Source organism: Penaeus monodon, chromosome 3, assembly GCF_015228065.2.
Source record: "Penaeus monodon isolate SGIC_2016 chromosome 3, NSTDA_Pmon_1, whole genome shotgun sequence".
Classification (NCBI taxonomy): domain Eukaryota; kingdom Metazoa; phylum Arthropoda; class Malacostraca; order Decapoda; family Penaeidae; genus Penaeus; species Penaeus monodon.
The window spans coordinates 49,113,784-49,135,419 of record NC_051388.1 but is presented as its reverse complement, the minus strand read 5'-3'; the positions used below and the strand labels follow the sequence as shown (position 1 = coordinate 49,135,419).

The 21,636-nt window shown below is 35.6% G+C and overlaps 4 protein-coding genes across 4 annotated transcripts; all 4 read right to left on the bottom strand.

The window, feature by feature from the left end:
• Positions 1-11,566: 11,566 nt before the first annotated feature.
• On the bottom strand, positions 11,567-12,934 carry LOC119587295 (cuticle protein-like). Its single transcript, XM_037936050.1, has 4 exons — positions 12,856-12,934; positions 12,517-12,657; positions 12,107-12,165; positions 11,567-11,923 (listed from the first exon to the last, which is right to left on the bottom strand). The coding sequence occupies exons 1-4, from the start codon at positions 12,932-12,934 to the stop codon at positions 11,567-11,569; spliced, it is 636 nt and encodes a 211-aa protein (XP_037791978.1).
• Positions 12,935-14,051: 1,117 nt separating this feature from the next.
• Positions 14,052-15,655, bottom strand: LOC119587284 (cuticle protein 19-like). The gene is made up of 2 exons (XM_037936040.1): positions 15,469-15,655; positions 14,052-14,439 (listed from the first exon to the last, which is right to left on the bottom strand). Exons 1-2 carry the CDS (start codon positions 15,653-15,655, stop codon positions 14,060-14,062), a joined length of 567 nt encoding a protein of 188 aa, XP_037791968.1. The 3' UTR covers positions 14,052-14,059.
• Positions 15,656-16,092: 437 nt separating this feature from the next.
• On the bottom strand, positions 16,093-16,595 carry LOC119587273 (pro-resilin-like). Its single transcript, XM_037936030.1, has 2 exons — positions 16,559-16,595; positions 16,093-16,406 (listed from the first exon to the last, which is right to left on the bottom strand). The coding sequence occupies exons 1-2, from the start codon at positions 16,593-16,595 to the stop codon at positions 16,093-16,095; spliced, it is 351 nt and encodes a 116-aa protein (XP_037791958.1).
• Positions 16,596-19,756: 3,161 nt separating this feature from the next.
• LOC119589600 (pro-resilin-like) lies at positions 19,757-20,254 on the bottom strand. The gene is made up of 2 exons (XM_037938199.1): positions 20,243-20,254; positions 19,757-20,086 (listed from the first exon to the last, which is right to left on the bottom strand). Exons 1-2 carry the CDS (start codon positions 20,252-20,254, stop codon positions 19,757-19,759), a joined length of 342 nt encoding a protein of 113 aa, XP_037794127.1.
• Between the last annotated feature and the right edge of the window lie 1,382 nt (positions 20,255-21,636).

The following is a 21,636-nucleotide window of genomic DNA, read 5'->3' as shown; positions in this document are numbered from 1 at the left end:
ATGATGCTTCTGTAAATACAGTTAGCAACAACTTGAGGTTCAGGCTTGAGGTTACAGTGGTTTCAATCTAATGCATCGTTTGTATAATATGCTCTTCATGTATGAAACTTTTAGAGTAAGAAGATTTTGATTATTCATATTTTATGCATTGCAAGTATGAAGTATTCATTACTAGAATGCTAATTACTTATGTATATTTTGCATGTCGAAGGTTGACGAATAATTTTATCGTACTTGATTGACAAAATTACATATACTAGAATAAGATGTTCCAAGACTCTTTGCTTCTCTGTGGTCGTTAGTGGCGACTTATGACTCAATTACGGAGTTAGGAATCTGCATTTTACTGTGATTTTATATTGAAGCTTTGATCAGTTACTGAGATGAGGTAATTTACAGAAACCCGATATTGCTAAATGACAAAGACCGCCCTGAAAGATATTATACATATGATAGAAAAAAATCCCACAGATCATTATCTCCTGATTTCGAAGTCAACGAAGGATATCTAATGCTTTTTCTCTTTCTCTACATTTGCAAAATCAGTAACATATGATTGTCTCTTTCTGGGTATCGGTAAAGGCTGGCTTGTAACAGAGCTGAGGGAGGCCTGTGAGAGGGTCGTAGGGTCGGTTCTGGTTCTCTTTCCGTAACCGTTCATTGATAACTCGGGCAACCCTTTTCAGACGGAAAGTAGTAGAACCAGTGTGTGTTATTGACGTCACGGGTTTCCTGGTGCACGAAGTCACTGCTAAATAGTGGATCGCTTACAGAGTAGTTTAAGCCGTTCTCGGCAGGTGGAAGAGGAATTATGCTGTGTAAGTTTATACTATCTGGGATGGCGATATCGGTGATCACAGAGATGGCAGAACTTGTTTTTGCTATAAGGACTGTCTCCAAAAGAATTTATCATTAATACGATTGCTATAGGCATTGGAATCTGATTAAACATTATCTTAGTCTTCTTAATCAACGGGGAAATGCAGAAGGACCATACTTCAGACGGTATAATGCCAGAATGACGCGAGGCAATGCAGCATGACGATAATGAAGGCAAAACACTTTTCATCTCTGTGTAGCGCCGTTATGAAGGAGAGGCCGAGAGGATTGTCTTACCTTGAGTCCTGAAGATTTCCTTGCGGTGGTGTTCCAGATTTATGACAAATTATAGGCAATGCTGTTCTCAGTGGTCTCTGTTAACCTATCATTGTGCATGTTTAAAAATGATATCGCAAAAATGTAATAAGAATTTGAAATATTTATATCTTTGAGAAAGGAAGTTTAGATTTAGAAGTTTGCGTTCTAAGATTAAGATATGATCTCTTCTGTGTTGTAAAAGAAATAACAAAGACATCTGCACTGAATATATGCACATCTACATACATCCTACTGATCTTATTTACAAAATTACTTCCGTTGTTAGCCCAGTATAACATTACTATTGGTCATGGTATTTGAATTTAATTTTGACATCAACAATTACATCTTGACAAGTTAAAGTTTTGCGCTTAGCAGGAAGTCAGCGATATTAACGGTGTTAGTGAATATATTACTAAACTTGCTGTCTTCGGTAGATCTCATGTGGTATTTTCAGTTTATTCATCAACTGACAGTAATGAACAGAAACGTCAAAGAAAAAATAGGCAACGGAAATAGGTCGATAGATATTAAACCAGTAAGGATATTTTCCATGATTCATTAAGAATTTTATAATTAAAGGATGCTGTCTCGTGATTGGTACGCCATGTGACATATCGCAAATGGCATGTCGTGATGCGAGTCATTTCTACAGGTGATGCACCTTGACTTATTGCCTTTTGTTATGACCTTAAATAAAATAAACTGTACATAGACCAACGGCTAAATTACACTTCTTTTGTAGATATACAGTAACGAAACCAAATCAGGGGAGACTTTCAGAATACTAGGACGATAATAAGTAGAATATTTATCTACTAATGTTTACTGACCCTCATGTTGACCCACAGGTGAGCTTCTTTAACAGGTTTTCGAGGATCCCTGCACACGTATATATTATGCATATATATATATATATATATATATATATATATATATATATATATATATATATATGTATATAAATATATATATACATATATATATATATATATATATATATATATATATATATATATATATATATATATATATATATGTGTGTGTGTGTATGTGTATGTGTGTATGTATGTGTATGTGTGTGTGTGTGTGTGTGTGTGTGTGTGTGTGTATGTGTGTGTGTGTGTGTGTTGTGGTGTGCGTGTGTGTGTGTGTGTGCGTTACGTGTGTGTGTGTGTGTGTATGTGTGTGTGTGTGTGTGTGTGTGTGTGTGTGTGTGTGTGTGTGTGTGTGTGTGTGTGTGTGTGTGTGTGTGTGTGTGTGTGTGTGTGTGTGTGTGTGTGTGTGCATGTGTCTATAAAATCAAGGCGTAGTTTGCAAGGGATAGTCGAAAATATTCAGCACAAGTCTTACTTTTTTACTTTCCAACAAGACCCGTTCTGTATCAACATTGTCAAATATATACTTTCGAACTATAGTGTTGAAGATGAATATTGTCATCAAAATGTTTCCAGATATACAAGATGTACGGAGAATGTACGGAGCGTGCAGCATAGAGCCATATATTTTTATCAATTACAGAACAAGCAAACATGAATTTTCTTTCTTTCATCACCTGGAGTCGTGAATGCATAAATTTTCTCTCTCATTGATGTTCTAGATCTGCGGCTCGTAATTTGCATTCGAAGGTAGGATGGTATCATTAAGCAATGCCTTCAGTAAAAAAAATCATGCAATATTTAAATAGAGGGAGGGAAGAGAAAGAGAGAGGGGTGCTTCTTTTGACAAAGAAAAGCACACACACACACACACACACACACACACACACACCCCTAAATAAACCGAGGGGTTTGGGAAATAAGACAAAGTTTTAAACAAAACAGATGCTTTCATTCTCTATTGCCGTTTCAGTATATCACTTTATTACCCTGATGAAGTAATATAACAATGAGGCCATACTCTTTAACTTGCTCTTCCCTGCGTTGTTTTGTCTACAAAGCTCGTGCGCGACCCCCCTCCTCACACACATACATACATACTTATGTCACACATATATGCCTTTATTTATATATATTGATGTATGCTATGAAGGCCCATGTTATCTACTTACAGATATGAACTTGATTGCAAATATGCTATTCAAAGCGCCGAGAGAGCTTGTTGCCCTTAGGAAGATGTAATGAGGATGCACCACGTGGAACAGTTTCAGTGTTTCCTCACCACGCTCACCTTGAATCCTGAAGGTGTGGCCGAGTTTACCCCCCGTAATATTTTTCAGGAGAGAAAGCACTGGTATTCTTACCTTCCAGCAGTGTAGTTACTCACCTGTTTCTTCTTTGTATGATATTTGAGCCTTGTTTTTTATGTTAGTGTATATATATATATATATGCACATGATACATATAGATGCAGTGTCACACAACTACCAATAAATATGACACTAGTGAACACATAAGCACACACATCGTCATCACAACTCAAATAAAGTCGGATAATCTATTGGGTAAGCCGTTTCAAAATCTATAGTTATATATGGTATTTGTGACATAAATACAAATATATTTTTAAGCCTAACACTGGCGAGGGCTAATTACATTAACACTAGAAGCTCCTATTACGCTGATGAAATACCTTAATTATCCTAATAACTATGTATTTTGAATTGTAAAGTAATTAGCCTAAGTTTAAATTACCTTCCGTTCCTCCAACACAATGGTAATAACAACTTCCGCTTAGCGATGGCCGATATTCATTTTTTTTTTAGTAATCGATTACTTTTGTGATTCGTAATCGATTAGCACTGGAAAACTTGGAAATAGAATATGCGGTGGTACATCACACTGCATACTCTATACAGTCAATATTTATGTTTTTAATGTAGTCTCACTCTCTTTCTTTCTCTGGACGTGTGTTGTGCGTGCGTGCGTGCGTGCGTGCGTGCGTGCGTGCGTGTGTGTGTGTGTGTGTGTTCAAACGATTACCCTTCCCCTCCTCCCACCTTCTCCACCACCACCCAAACACCCGGGCGATAATGGACGTGAAGAAGCTAGGCGAATAAAAAGGCGTCTGAATTCTTTAATAAGTAAAAAAAAAAAAATATTTCTTAACCAAGCATTCGTACAAGGAATAACTTGCACCAACTTGGAGAGAAAAGAGAAACAGTGTCATGGAGAGTTGTGTTAGATTGAATAATATTGAGTCCTGAGTTCAATCCTGACTCTGGGAATCATAACTGGAAATCGATAACTGGAAATTGTAATTGGTTACTGGGAAATTTAACACATTAAACGATGTAATCGATAACGCCTCCACTACCTCCGCCCCTCCCCCCAACAAAAGAGAAATCAAAATAAAAACTTATATATACATATAGCGTCTAAATAATAATGACACTCCTTAGAACAAGGGAAGTGACACAAATTTTTATTAATAATTGCAACTGATATCAGATTAATTGGGAGAAAAACAAGATTTTTGCCCTCAAATATGTTGATTAATTGTTGCTCTATGATGTAATACGAAGCAATAAAACTCTTATTACTCTCATTATTGATATTATAAAATTCGATACCCGATGTTTTAACCAAAAGTCATATACATATATACATGTATATACATATATATAATATATATATATATATATATATATATATATATATATATATATATATATATATATATATATATATATATATATATATTACATGTATACACATTGTCTATATATTATTTATATAGATTTAACAACACACACACACACACACACACACACACATATATATATACACACATACACACACTCACACACACGCACACACACACACACACACACACACACACACACACACACACACACACACACACACACACACACACACACACACACACACACACACACACACACACAACACACACGCACACGCACACGCACACGCACGCACACACAGATATTAATATGTTGTTACGGTTGGTATGTCACCAAGAGACATGACAAGAATTCAGGAGAAGAGCAACTCCGCTGAACTCAAATTCTCCTAATGCGGAAGTCAACTCTGAATGATGTGACCCAATATGAATGGCTAATTACCACGTAAGAACAACTATCTCGTGTTAAAGTATTAGTGATTATTAGTGATTTTCTAGTTTCCTCTTGTTCATTCTCTGATGTCATTCATTCTTCATGTTATAATCATTAGCAATTGTTAATTAATTCATTAATTAGTATGCCCTTCATTAATGTATCTTCAATATTGTTCATTACAAGTGTACTGTATTGTAATACTTTCTTATAAGTAAAATTACTATGATAATCTTTCATTATCATAGTTATTAGTCATTCCGTCATAATTCATAAATCACTAATTATAGTCAAAACTGATTTTGGAAGTACGGAAACTCTTTTTATTTACCGTTTTTTTTCAGGAGCTGCCGACAAACCATATCCCTTACAACCTATCCCAGTGTTACAGAACCTTTCAGTAAAGTAGTTGTTGACTGTGTAGGTCCCATTCCAAAGACTAAACGTGGTAATAAGTTTCTATTAATTATCATTGACGTGGCCACCCGATATACTGACGTTTTTCTCCCCGGACGCATTACTGCTAAGAATGTTGTGAAGGCTTTCATAAAGTTTTCACACAATTGGGTTTGCCAGATCAGATTAAGAGTCAGATTTCACGCCCAGACTGTATAAAAAAGTAATAAAGTCTTTGGGTATACAATAGTGCAGGTCGAGCGTATATCATCCTCAGAGACAAGGGGTAGTTGAAAGGTTTCACTATACTCTAAAAACAATGATTAAAGCCTTCTGTTTAGAGACTGGTTCTGGGTGGGACGAAGGAAATAGATTTGCTGCTGATTTCTGTAAGGGACAGTGTTCAAAAGAGTCTTAGTTATTTACCATTTCAATTAATTTACGGCCATGAAGTGTGCGGACCGATAAAAGTCTTAAAGGAATGTTGGTTAAATGAAGAGGAGATTCCTGCAGATGCTTATGTAAATAAATTTAAGCATATATTACAAACAGCCCATAATCATTTGGGTAAAGTTCAGACTAAAATGAAAGCATATTTAGTTAAAATAAATAATATTGAAATAAGAACGTTTAATGAAGGTGATTTAGTTTTGGCCTTGCTTCCTCTTCCTAACCAGTCTCTTCAGTGATGTAAATTATGTAACTGAAACCCCTAAGAGGCGTAAGAAACAACATGTGCATGTGAACCTCTTGAAAAAGTATTATGAAGGGGATGATTTTAAGGAAAATACGGATAATGTATATCAGTAATGAAAACGACAATATTTCTATTGCGATGCCTAATCTGACCATAATAACACATTTACATAAACTATAGAGCAAAACACTGCACATAGTTTGACATATATCTGGAACACCACCACAGGGAATTTTTAGGTTTCACGGTAAAACCATCCTTTTCGAAAGGGAATGTGTTCAGGAGTCATTATTTTCATTATCCGTGTGGTGCAGCGTCTGACCTCATTCTGGCATTTTAACTCCCAAAATATGAGTATTCCGTATTTTCCTATTGATTGTCAAAGTAAAATCGTGATATGATTGAAGGTCAATATCAAGAATAATTGTTTTAGTAAGAAATTCTAACACAGACGGTCTGTCGCTAACACACGCTTTTATTCAGTCACAAGTCAGTGAAGATAAAAATGCCTTCACACTCTACACAATTCAATGATATGGAACGATGTCATCTTAATGCTAGTGTATCATACTATACATACAATGTTTATGGACATTATTCATCCAACTAAACTATATCTAAGCATACTAAGGGACGGGTGCATGGGGCCGTTATGTGGAAGGGTACTGGGCTTCATCTTCATAGGTGACATCGGCCACGTAACCAGAGTCGCCGTTGACACGGAAAGTGACCCTCTGAAGACGACTGTCAGGAAGTAAGAACGTGGGAGAAACCCTGAGTTTTGGGGCCATCTCGGGCTTCCTGATGGCCGAATCCGTTGCCAGGTGGTGGTGAAATCGTACTTCGCAGGTGCTGAAGAGGGCGTTGTGACGCCATATCCATAGGGTGGTGTGTTCTCAGGGAAGACGAGGGTAACGGCCACAAGGGCGGCGAGCGCAATTACTTGCAATATCGGCAATTCTTTAGACAATTTTAAAGAGACATTAAATAGCAAGTAAGACATCATATACAATAGACTAAGTATCTAAATATGATTGTAGCTAAGCTTTAAGCAGAAGGCGTTTCCCCTACACATATTTACTGTGACACTTTCTACGACCTAAAATCGCGTTCTCGTATCGTACCTCGTATTTCATAGTGTGTGATGTTAGAATATCTATACGAGGAATGTGGGTCCATGTGATTAAATAGTCGAAACAAGGTAAGCAGTACACTATCATTTACCTTGACATTTCTGATGACAGTTGCTACTTCGCAACTTAGAGCCGTATTATGCAACCCAAACACTTTTCATTACACACAAGCACACATAAGAATCTATCTATCTAGAAACTGTCCTCAAGAAATACGGCAAAAGGACAAGCAAAGACATTATGCTTTTACTTACTGTGATTATCAAGTTGTAGTAGGTGTTAACGGACAATATGCACAGGTTAGTGTGTGTGCATGTATTCAAACATATATGTATGCGTGTGTGTACAATATGGAAGTATGTTTGCAGGGATCATATATATGAGGATTTACTAGCCAACCTTTGTTTGCCGGATAAAAAATCGGTTCATTATGCTCACCTGCGGGTCAACAAGAGTGGTCATTAGTAGATGATTCCGCTTGCCATCCTAGTTTTCCGAAAACATTGACTGAATTGGTGTCATTATTGCACATCCACTATACGAGTTATACGTTAATATTGGCCTACGTACACTATTCTTCATTTAAAGTAATAGGTAGGTGCCCTACTTTTATCAACAAAATGCTTTGCTTAGAACACATTATTTATAGGCATGAAACGAAACATGAAATACCATTTTACTAATTGTCACATGAAATGTAAATTTTGAGATCACGTGACTTACTAATTAAAGAGTTCCTTGCTTAATTATCTTAATATTTTTCTTACCTATATGTGGAAGATGTAATAGAACACCTATTCCAGATGTAGGTGACTTTAGATATGTTAATTGTATTTTCATGTAATGTAATGTAATGTTTTTATGAAACCATTTGCTATATTACTTTTATATCTTATAAGTTGCACTCCCCTTTTCAAAGGCAAAGTAATGGCTTTCAAATTCTATTTACGCAATCATGAATCTTTTAAAATATTTCTCTAAACAAGCACAATTACGCGTTTACACAGACAGACCACTGAGCAAGAAAATACTAACAATTTGCCATAAATCAGGAGCACCACCGCAGGGAGTCTCTAGGCCTCGGGGTCAGACGTTGTCTCCGAAAGGAAATGTTTTCGCTATCTGTTTGCTGGGCCGTTTCGCCTCATTCTGGCATTATAACCTCAAAAATATGATTATTTCGAACACTCCCGTTGATTGAAAAGATAGATAGTGACCTGATTTAACGATCAACATCTAGAGCAATCGTTTTAGTAAGAAATTCGAACACAGACCCTGACTGTTAGGACCATCTCGGGCCAAAGGATGGGTCGTTTACGGCGTATTCGAAGTCATACTTGGCAGGTGCTGAAGAGGGCGTTGGGTCGCCATACCCATAGGATGGTATGTTCTCAGGGTGAGCGAGGGTAACGGCCACAAAGGCGGCGAGCGTAGTTACCAGCAACATTGGCGGTGTTTTAACAATTTTTAAGAAACAGATTGACTTTCAAGTAAAATATATACGGTAGAGTTAACATCTGTAGATATGATTTATAATTAAACTTTAAGCAGAGGGAGTTTCCCCCTACACATATTTACTGTGACAACTCTATAACCTAAATTCGCGCGCGCGCGTGTGTGTGTATGTGTGTTTATATATGTACACACACACACACACACACACACATATATATATATATATATATATATATATATATATATATATATATATATATATATATATATATATATATATATTATATGTATGTGTGTATGTATGTATGTATGTGTATATATATGTATATATCTATATCTATATCTATATCTATATCTATACCTATATCTATCTATAGTATATATATATATATATATATATATATATATATATATATATATATATATATGAACTTACATTTGTTAATTACTGTTAAGATTTTGCATATGATTTAGAGGGTTTTATCGTCTCTAATTATTTCTTCATACCATTCGTAAGCAATATAAATGAGAAAAAGAGTTATAACATAAAATTGAAATTCAGTCACAGATTGTTATAATGATACTACTGCTACCAATACAAGCAAAATAACAGGAAGAAATGAAATGATGATGCAGCAATGAAAATATTAGAATATTAGAATGTATTTTCATTATCATTACAATTAAATTATCACTACTATTATTGTATTACCACATATTTGCGGTGCTCTCATTAATCAGGTAAATTTGTCAACTGTGTTTTTGTTTCGATTTGCGGTAATTCTTAGAACAGGCGAAGATGCACTTTGGTGAAAAGATAAATTCGAACAACGTGGGGGCTAGCGGTAAAGAAAAGGACTATGTGGGTTTAAGGTGCCATCGCTGAGAACGGTTTAAGAACCACTGCTGTAGATGCTGTAGAACTATCAGTTTCAGTGAGGCTCCTCAAGATATGTAAGATCACATTCTTCTGAATTTCAGTTTTCGTCTTTCCTCGTAGATATCAGACAAATCTTTTGCTACATTCGGATGGCCTTTCGTGTGTCTATAAGTTGCAGGAACAAAATACAAATCTTATATGCCAAAAACATTTTATCTCCATCGCTGAATGCTGTATATTTAGGTCTCTATCGTACAATGTGGAATTTGTGGATGACATGAGTTTAATTGAATTTTAGTCTTATATTAGAATCAAAGTTTTGTTAAAGTGTCAATAAATGAATAATGCGACTTTTTTCAATAATAACGCGATTATAAAGAATTTATGAGCATGATATGAAAATGAATGGCGATAACTACATTATTCTGAAGTAAAACGGTAGCCATCATAGCACAATCATATTATAATCAACCGTAGTTGAAGTATTCTCATAGAAAAGAACGAAATCACAGTTGCTGACAGATGTGGATCTATGAATGAAATGGACAGGTGACAAGTTAAGTTATTCTTGGACTGTATGAATCATCGAGTTGGAGGCAACCTAAATAGGAGTAGTCGATGGCGTTACTATTGTCATTAATATATTATTCTCATTATTATTACTGACTGTATTTGCTATTAATACTATTAGCAATGATTATCACAACGTATATTAATATTTCTGAGAATTACAGTTATAGCACTGTCAGCTATATGATAAGACAGAGAAAAAAGTAAACATGGAATGGAATATTTAGGAAATATTGTTATATTATGAATGGAATGGACAGATGACAATGTTTACTTATTCTTGGGCTGCATGGATCATCGGGCTTAGAGACAGCCTAGTTTGAAGTTGTCCATATTGTCATTAATATCATATTACCATCATCCTTACCACTGACTGTATTAGCTACTGATATTATCACTATATTACTCTCATCATTATTACTGACTGTATTTGCTATTAATACTATTATCAATGATTATCACTACTTATATTAATATTTCTGAGAATTACAGTTAAAGCACTGTCAGCTATATGATAAGAGAGAGAGAAAAAGTAAATATGGAAATGAATATTTAGGAAATATTGTTATACATATATTCCAGACCTTTTCCCCCTCGCTAAAGTCATACATTTTATTTTTATTTACTTTCGATTAGAACAATTATTTCCATCTGTTTGACAACCAAATCTAAACCTTTGATTACTGCATTGACTTGGTAAGTAAAAAACAAAGTATCAAACAAATATTTACGGAAATACTATATACTGTCGCTACTGAATACTCCCATTGCCCAGTTACACAGGCTTGCTCATTCTTTTTGGTTCACTTTACTTCACTCTCTGTCACTCATGGATATTTTTATCAGTCTTTTAGCTTTGGAAAGTTGGCTATGAAAGCTTGTTCCTGAGTCTCTTTCATCTCTCATTTCTAGCAATGACAGGAATCAGGATTCATTGTTGCTGTCACATTATGATAATCGTTAATCCCGCAAGAAAAAGTATTGAACAATATGAAATGTTTTCCGAGTTTGTCAACAATAATCATAGATGGTATTTGATGTGTGGATGAATACTATACACTATAATTATATAAATCTTAATTCTATACTGATAGCTATAATGATGATGAGAATAGTAAAAAGTAATAAAATAGGGTTAAAATAGTCAGACATATAGATACAAAAATGCCTTTATGCTCAATGTAGTTCATATTATGTTATAAAACGACTCTATGCATATGCTAGTTTATTAACTTATTTATACATAACTTAGGGACACTATTAATACAGCGAAATAATCTCTAAGCATACTGGGGAGCGGGTGTATAGGGGCGTGGTGTAGCATCACCCTCGTAAGTGACATCGGCCACGTAACCGGAGTTACCGTTAACAGTATAGGTGACCCTTTGAAGACGACCGTCAGGAAGTAGGACGTAGTAGGAACCCTGAGTGTTGGGGCCATCTCGGGCCTCCTGATGGCCGAAGTCGTTGCCAGATGGTGGGTCGTTGACGGCGTAGTTGAAGTCGTACTTAGCGGGTGCTGAAGGGGGCGTTGTTGCACCATATCCATAGGACGGCGTTGTGACACCATAGCTATAGGATGGTGTGTTTTCAGGGCGGGAGAGGGCAACGGCCACAAGAGCGGAGAGTATAATTGCCTACAATATCGGGAAAGTTTTAACACTAGTGCTGAGAAACATAAAATATCACTTATATCAGTTCTAATACAAATAAAATTATGCAGATTTATTATATGTTTGAACATCAAACAAAAAGCGTATTGATGACACACATATTCACTATAACGTCTCACCAACATCAATCCACCTTTTACATCTCACCTTCAGTGTCATGTTGTATGATGGTGGTGGAATGTTTAATGAAGTGAGAATGGTTTCATCTGTTTATATAGATGGAGCAAGTAAAGCTCCTCCCAAATGATGAGGTGAAGTGCGCTCTTGTGGGTGGAGCGATGTATTACCTTTCCTTTTGATATTACTAACCTCATAATTTAGAGGCCTAATTGTGGATTTTTTTTTCGCAGGCACACAATTTGCCTCTTTTTCGTGTCTATCTACACACACGGCCGTACACATAGATGTATGTAAAATACGTATATATGTGTATGTTGTATATTCGCATCGTATGTATACATATATAACCATATACACATGGACACAGACAAACAGACACACACACACACACACACACACACACACACACACACACACACACACACACACACACATACAACCGTGAAGAAGACGACCGTCAAGAAGTAGGACGTTGTAGGAACCCTGAGTGTTGGGGCCATCTCGGGCCTCCTGACGGCCGAATTCGTTGCCAGATGGTGGGTCGTTGACGGCGTAGTTGAAGTCGTACTTGGCGGATGCTGAAGATTGCCACAAGGACGGTGATTGTAATTACCTACAGCATGGAAATATTTACAATATATATTATACATGATACATGATACATTATATATTATCTCTGAATCAAAGTTCATGTTAAGGTACTAACAGATGAATGATGCGAGTTCTTTTTTTCTATAATTTATGTTAAAATGATAACATGATCATGAAGAATTTACAAGCATAAGAATTTACAAGTATGATGTTAGAATGAATGACAATAACTACATTATACTGAGGTAAAGCAGAAGCGAGCATAGCACAATCATATCACAATTAACTGAAGTTGAAGTATTTTCATAGAAAAGGACGAAAACGTGATCACAGTTGCTGACTGATGTGGAAGTATGAATGGAATGGACAGATGACAATGTTTACTTATTCCTAGGCTGCATGGATCATCGGGCTTAGAGACAGCCTAGTTTGAAGTTGTCGATATTGTCATTAATATCATATTACCATCATCCTTACCACTAACTGTATTTGCTATTGATACTATCACTATATTACTCTCATCATTATTACTGCTGTATTTGCTATTAATACTATTATCAATGATTATCACTACTTATATTAATATTTCTGAGAATTACAGTTATAGCACTGTCAGCTATATGATAAGAGAGAGAGAAAAAGTAAATATGGAAATGAATATTTAGGAAATATTGTTATACATATATTCCAGACCTTTTCCCCCTCGCTAAAGTCATACATTTTATTTTTATTTACTTTCGATTAGAACAATTATTTCCATCTGTTTGACAACCAAATCTAAACCTTTGATTACTGCATTGACTTGGTAAGTAAAAAAACAAACAAATCAAACAAATATTTACGGAAATACCATATACTGTCGCTACTGAATACTCCCGTTGCCCAGTTACACAGGCTTGCTCATTCTTTTTGGTTCACTTTACTTCACTCTCTGTCACTCATGGATATTTTTATCAGTCTTTTAGCTTTGGAAAGTTGGCTATGAAAGCTTGTTCCTGAGTCTCTTTCATCTCTCATTTCTAGCAATGACAGGAATCATGATTCATTGTTGCTGTCACATTATGATAGTCGTTAATCCCGCAAGAAAAAGTATTGAACAATATGAAACGTTTTCCTAATTTGTCAGCAATAATCATAGATGGTATTTAACGTGTGGATGAATACTATACACTATGATTATATAAATCTTAATTCTATACTGATAGCTATAATGATGATGAGAATAGTAATAACAGTAATAAAATAGGGTTAAAATAGACATGTAGATACAAAAATGCCTTTATGCTCAATGTAGTTCATATTATGTTATAAAACGACGCTATGCATATGCTAGTTTATTAACTTATTTATACATAACTTAGGGACACTATTAATACAGCGAAATAATCTCTAAGCATACTGGGGAGCGGGTGTATAGGGGCGTGGTGTAGCATCACCCTCGTAGGTGACATCGGCCACGTAACCGGAGTCGCCGTTGACAGTATAGGTAACCCTTTGAAGACGACCGTCAGGAAGTAGGACGTAGTAGGAACCCTGAGTATTGGGGCCATCTCGGGCCTCCTGATGGCCGAAGTCGTTGCCAGATGGTGGGTCGTTAACGGCGTAGTTGAAATCGTACTTGGCGGGAGCTGAAGGGGGCGTTGTTACACCATATCCATAGGACGGCGTTGTGACACCATAGCTATAGGATGGTGCGTTTTCAGGGCGGGAGAGGGCAACGGCCACAAGAGCGGAGAGTATAATTGCCTGCTGAGAAACATAAAATATCACTTACATCTTCTCTAATACAAATAAAATTATGCAGATTTATTATATGTTTGAACATCAAACAAAAAGCGTATTGATTACACACGTATTCACTATAACGTCTCACCCACATTAATCCACCTTTTACATCTCACCTTCAGTATCATGTTGTAATGATGGTGGTGGAATGTTTGATGAAGTAAGAATGGTTTCATCTGTTTATATAGATGGAGCAAGTAAAGCTCCTCCCAAATGATGAGGTGAAGAGCGCTTTTGTGGGTGGAGCGATGTATTACCATTCCTTTTGTTATTACCAACCTCATAATTTAGAGGCCTAATTGTGGATTTTCTTCGCAGGTACACACTTTACCTCTTTTTCGTGTCTATCTACACACACAGTCGTACACATAGATGTATGTGAAATACGTATATATGTGTAATTGTATATTCGCATCGTATGTATACATATATAACCATATACACATGGACACACAGACACACACATGTATATATATATACATATATACATATGTATATACATATATATGTGTGTATTTATAAGTATGCATATATTTGTTTATATATGTTGATATATAAATGCATCTTGTATCTTGTATATTGTATGTGTATAGATATATAGATAAATCGATAGATTGATAAACACACTCATGTATATCTATATATACACAAATATATTCATAATATATATATATGTGTGTGTGTGTGTGTGTGTGTGTATGCGTGTGTACTTGTGTGTATTTGTGCATCTATTATGTATACATATATGTTAATATATAATGTACATATATGCATATATGTATGTATTTATGTATATATATGTACAATAGACCAACGCACATTTGCTTGTCTGTATACAGCAAAATCCATACAATTAATACTTTCTGATTAATGGGAATATTTTAGATTTGAAATAGTTGGTGACACCAAATGTGTCTCCTCAGGATGTTCTCTTTTCGTAGTTATCAGATAATTTAATTTTTTTTGTTAGCTCTAGGCTATCTGCCTAGAGTCCTTGTACCTGTAAAAACTACCTTTACATTCATATTTCTTTACGGCTGTTTCTAAACCACAACATGGAAAGTAGCAGTCTTGCCCTGATTTAATAACAACCAGTTCTGGTCTCTTGACACGGGATTTGTCTAACAAGTGAAATCTAAAGAGTATCATACCAATGCTATTTGTAGCAATCCTACAAATGCCGTTTTTGACAGCAACCATTACCTCATGATTATACCACCAACAACAGCATAATATAAATTACTATCTCTATTATTATCATCGTTATGTTATGATGATCACCAGTACAAGTTGAAAAGGATGTCGGAAGTTTTCTCACAGGTTTTTGTATAAATAATCACTGACCACATTTTCCGTAAAGTTTGGAGTTTATATGTGGAGATATAAATTGCAAAACAATAACATTAATTCGAATCATATAGACAGCAATAATAATAATGGAAGTAACGATTACAATATAAAAATAATATTCTCATACCCTTATTCACAATTTCTCTTTCTATCTCTTACAGACACACTTACTAAGATACCTTTGCGCTAACTGTAATCCCTATTACAAAATGAAATGACGCCTTCGATATGCTAATCTAATAATTTATTCTGTATATTTCATGTACATTTGTTAAACTAAATTATATCTAAGCATACTGAGAAGCGGGTGTATAGGGGCGTGGTGTGGAAGGGTACTGGGCCTCACCCTCGTAGGTGACCTCGGCCAAGTAGCCAGAATCACCGTTCACACTGTAGGCGATACTCTGAAGGCGACTGTCGGGAAGGAGGACGAAGTAGGAATCCTGAGTGTTGGGGCCATCTCGAGCCTCCTGATGACCGAAGTCGTTACCAACTGGTGGGTCGTTGACAGCATAGTTGAAGTCGTACTTAGCAAGTGCTGAAGAGGGCGTTGAGGCACCATAGCCATAAGACGGTGTGTTTTCGGACGAAGTGTAATCAGCTTTATTGTCAGAAAAGTTTTAGCAAAGACAAAATGCAAGAGTGACATTTTATGTTACCTAGAAATAGTTTTAGTACATTTGTCATATGCTTAAATCCAAAAAGAAAGGCGAATGCTTGATATACAAATTCACCATTACACTTTCTACCCACGGATATTTTTCTTCTCGCATCTCACCTTAAGTACCATAAAGCGTGAATAGAATAACACAACGAGAATGTTTCTATCTGTAGAGCAAATAAAGCTCCTCCCTAGCGATGGGCATAAAGAGTCCCAGTCGTGGGTTTTCATCACATATACTGTATCTGTTATACAGGTGTTCACACACAAACACACACACACACCACGCACACACACACACACACACACACACACACACACACACACACACACACACACACACACACACACACACACACACACACACACACATTGCATTTATGTATGTATGTTAATATTTATATAATATGTAGTTCCAGTAATTTTTTTATTGTATATCATGTAAGGGTAGATGTAATAATAAAGGTAACAATATTGTTACTGCTACTGCATAAGATATACAGGTTAAGGGCCGGTCATATTAATCTATTATGTCCAGGGATCCCTTTACAGGACTGGATGCTTCCCTGGCTGTAAACGGATCCGAGATGAAAATCCCTCCGCAGCACGAAAACGCTCTGTCGGTATTTCATACCTGCCTAGAGCTGAAATATATTGCCGAAACAAAAACTATAATATAATTAACTCATTACTTAGAATCTTTAAGAAATGAATATAAATCATGATAACAAACCTAATTTTTAGACACAAAGACATTGCATTGGACAACGATGTCTCATTAAATGTTTATAGATAATTCGGATAAACGTTCATTTAACTAACGAACATAAACATTAACCCACTTCGACACGCCAAAAGCATGGAGCTCTCTTCGGAAGTTACTTACGCCTTCTTGGATAAAGTGAGTGTCAAAGAGCCGTTGTGGAAAACCATTCATAAGGATTATAAAAGCAGGAATGTGAAAAGAAAATTAATGGATGAAATAAGCAATGAATACCCGAGCTACGCACATCAACTCTCCACAAATATGCATATTTCACGTTTCCTGCATCCTGTTATTTCTACCTCACATTCCTAACCTAAAATATAGGTAAATCTTAAATATAGGTCAAATCTTATTTTAGTAATGGTATGCAGCAGTAAGTCATATCATATTAGTGTCCGAAGATACACAGAATGTAGTGTGACCAATCCTTCTCTGCAGCTGACCAGACTTCGGCGATCCTATCTGGGGATCCAAGGACAGAATAGACTAGTGTGACCTTCGCTTTACTTATTGTTTCATTACTATTATCACTGTAATTTCATTGTCATCGCTACAATTATGTTTAGTGAGTTTTCTGCTCTTGATATGGCTATATCATATAATTAATTTTCGTGGGTTTCTTCAGGATATATATGATAACATTCTCCTATCCATTTTTTCAGTCTGACATCGTTATGACATTACTTTTTAGCTGTCTTTGGCTGGTCTTACTCTTGTCCTGATACCATTTTTTCCCTTCTTTCTGCGTCGCTTTCTTTCATCTGGTAATTATGTTTATCATTTGTGTTTCTTTTATTTTGATTTCCAGTAATTCTTGGAACAGGCGGAGGTGTACTTTGCTGGAAAGATCAATTCGAATGACGTGGGGGCTAACGGCAAAAAAAGTGCCTTACAGAGAAGAGTTGGGAATCACCGCTGTAGATAACTGATAACATCAACTATCATTTTCAGTGAGGCTTCTCAAGATATGTAAGATCACATTCTTCTAAATCTCAATTTTGGTCTTTCCTTGTAATTATCAGACAGATATTTTGCTACATTCGGTTGGTCGTCTCTTATATCTATTCTATATGCTAATAGCATTTTACCTCCATAACTGAAAGCTGTGTATACAGGTCTACATCGTACAATGTGGACTTTGTGGGTGCCAAGAGTTTATGAATTTCAGTTTTATCTTAGAATCAGAGTTCAGGTTAAAGTGTCAACAGATGAATGATGCGACTTTTTTTCTTCTAAAGTTTGTGTTAAAATAATAACGTGATCATAAAAACTTTTAAACATAATATGAGAATGATTGACGATAACTACATTATACTGAGGTAAAGTAGTAGCCAGCATAGCACAGTCATATCATAATCAACCGAAGATGAAGTATTTCCATAGAAAAAGACGAAAACGAGATCACAGTTGCTGACTGATGTGGAATTATGAATGTTTAGTTATGCTTGGGCTGCATGGATCATCTGGCTTAGAGAAAGTCTAGATTGAAGTTGTCGATATTGTCATTAATATTATATTACCATCATCGTTATCACTGACTGTATTTGCTATTAATACTGTCATTATCAATCATTATTAGTACTTTAACTTATCACTGTAATATTTCTGATAATTACAATTATAATACAGTCAGCTGTATGATAAAAAACCCTAATAAAACAACGGTAGGTAAGATGGTAATGAATATTTAGGAAATACTGTTATACATATATTCTAGAACTCCATTTTCACCCTCGCTAAGCCATACATTTTTTTTTTCATTTACTATTGATTAGAACAATATTTCTTTCCACCTGTTTGACAACTAAATCTACAATTTTGATTACTGCATTGACTTGGCAAGAAAAAAAAATAAGTATCAAGCAAATATTTACAGAAATACTACAAAATATCACCACTGAATGCTCCTTTCCTTTGATTATATGCCAAATCTCCAGCATATTTCCATATGAATTGCCGTTACACAGTTACACAGGCTTGCTTTCTATTTGAGGTCACTTTGCTGCACTCGTTGAGTAACTTGTGGATTTTTTTTTATTAACCTTTTAGCTTTGAAAAGTTGGCTGTAAAAGCTTGTTCCTACGTGTCTCATTTCTCATTTCTAGCAACGTCAGGAATCATGATTTCATTGTTACTGTTACATTATGATAATCGCTAATGCCCTAAGATAAAGCATTGAACAATATTTAATATTTTCTAATTTTTCTAATCGTAATTTTAAACTGATAACTATAATGATGGTGGAAATAGTAATAATAAAGTTAATGACAAAACTATCGGTGACACTAAGCTGTACGCACACTAACACCAACGCCTCTCTCTCTGCTTATTCTGTCTCTACAACATAGTAATATCCTCAGTAATTACGTTTCTTGTGAGCCTCCAGTCATAGACATGAAGATACAAAAATGGCTTCATGCTTAATGTAGTTCATATTATGTTATGAAACGACACTATGTATATGCTAGTTTATTAACTTATGTATACACAATTTAGAGAGAATATTAATGAAACGAAATAATATCTAAGCATACTGTGGAGAGGGTGTATAAGGGCGTGGTGTGGCATCACCCTCGTAAGTGACATCGGCCACGTAACCGGAGTCGCCGTTGACAGTGTAAGTTACTCTCTGAAGACGACCGTCAGGAAGTAGGACGTAGTAGGAACCCTGAGTGTTGGGGCCATCTCGGGCCTCCTGATGTCCGAAGTCGTTGCCAGATGGTGGGTCGTTGACGGCGTAGTTGAAGTCGTACTTGGCGGGTGCTGAAGATTGTGTTGTTACGCCATATCCATAGGACGGTGTGTTCTGAGGGCGGGCGTGGGCAATGGCCACAAGGACGGCGAGTGTAATTACCTACAATATGGGAATATCTTTTACAATTTATCTTATAAAATTTAGATATAAGCTTAAGAATTTGTATATGTTTGAACTTCAAACAAAAGGTGAATCCCTTACAGAAGCATTCACAGTGACATCTCTGCCACGTAAAATTGTCTTTTGGCTTCTCACCTTAAGTGCCATGCTGCGTGACGATGATAGAATATCTGATGTAGTGAGTGCGGGTGAATCTGTTTAAATAGACAGAGCAAGTAAAGCTCCTCCCTAATGATAAGTATGAAAAATGCTGTTGTGGGTGGAGCGATGCATTAACTTTCCCCCTTGATATTTGTAACCACAAAAGTTAAAGGCCTAATTGTGAATTTTCATCGCACGCACACACACACAAACATGTATATATATATATATATATATATATATATATATATTATATATATAATATATATATATACACAAATATATTCATATATAATGTGTATATATACACACATATACACATAAACATATATGTAGGTACACATGCAATTATGTGTGTGTAAGTGTATAATTATGTATGCAAATACAGAGAAAATGAACAAGAAAAAAAAAATTATTGGCATTAATCATTATCATCCTTAAAACAATTAATAAAATGATAAGGATAAAGATAATAATAATGGTAACAATATTGTTACTTATTGTTTTGTTACCATATCATCACTGTAATTTCATTGCCATCACTACCATTATCGAGTTGGTTCAGCGAGTGTTCTACTCTTGATGCGGTCACATCGTATATTCAATTTTTGTGGTTTCTTCGAGACATATATGATAACATTCTTCCACCCTTTTCTTTCGGTCTGTCATCGTTATGAGATTACTTTTTAGCTGTCTTTGGCTGGTCTTCCTCTTGTGCTGATACCTACAGGAGGGACCTTTAAAATTAGTCCTTGAGATTCTTTATTACTTTTGTCGCTAAACCCTGAGATGATTTTTTTTTTCACCAAAGAAAGCATTTTCTTTCGTCGCTCTCTTTCATCTGGTAATTATGTTTGTCATTTGTGTTTCTTTTGTTTCAATTTCCAGTAATTCTTGGAATGGGTGAAGATGTACTTTGCTGGAAAGATAAATTCGAAAGACGTGGGGGCTAGTGGTAAAGAAAAGGACTAAGAAGAGTTGGGAACCACTGCTGTAGATATCTGATAACATCAACTATCATTTTCAGTGAGGCTTCTCAACATATGTAAGATCACATTCTTCTGAATCTCAATTTTCGTCTTTCCTTGTAGTTATAAGACAAATCTTTTGCTACGTTCGGTTGGTCGTCCCTTATATCTATATGCAAATAGCCTTTTACCTCCATTGCTGAAATCTGCATATAGAGGTCTAAATCGTACAGTGTGGAATTTGTGGGTGCCAAGAGTTTAATTATACATTTCAGTATTAACTTAGAATCAAAGTTCAGATTAAATTGTCAACAGATGAATGATGCGACGTTTTCTTCTAAAGTTTATGTTAAATTTATAACGTGATCATAAAGAATTTATAAGCATGATATTACAATGAATGACAATAACTACATTATA

What these genes read in the sequence shown, in the direction of transcription:
- LOC119587284 (XM_037936040.1), bottom strand. Translation starts at nt 15,655, where the DNA reads ATGGTTGCTGTCAAAAACGGCATTTGTAGGATTGCTACAAATAGCATT. An exon ending in AAAGAAATATGAATGTAAAG is followed by an intron (nt 14,440 to 15,468) that starts GTAGTTTTTACA and finishes AGAAGATGTAAG; the next exon opens with TGATATTTTATGTTTCTCAG.
- LOC119587273 (XM_037936030.1), bottom strand. Translation starts at nt 16,595, where the DNA reads ATGGTACTTAAGGTGAGATGCGAGAAGAAAAATATCC. An exon ending in ATGCGAGAAGAAAAATATCC is followed by an intron (nt 16,407 to 16,558) that starts GTGGGTAGAAAG and finishes CTGACAATAAAG; the next exon opens with CTGATTACACTTCGTCCGAA.
- LOC119587295 (XM_037936050.1), bottom strand. Translation starts at nt 12,934, where the DNA reads ATGCTCGCTTCTGCTTTACCTCAGTATAATGTAGTTATTGTCATTCAT. An exon ending in CGGTCGTCTTCTTCACGGTT is followed by an intron (nt 12,166 to 12,516) that starts GTATGTGTGTGT and finishes CTATATAAACAG; the next exon opens with ATGAAACCATTCTCACTTCA. An exon ending in CATACAACATGACACTGAAG is followed by an intron (nt 11,924 to 12,106) that starts GTGAGATGTAAA and finishes CCGATATTGTAG; the next exon opens with GCAATTATACTCTCCGCTCT.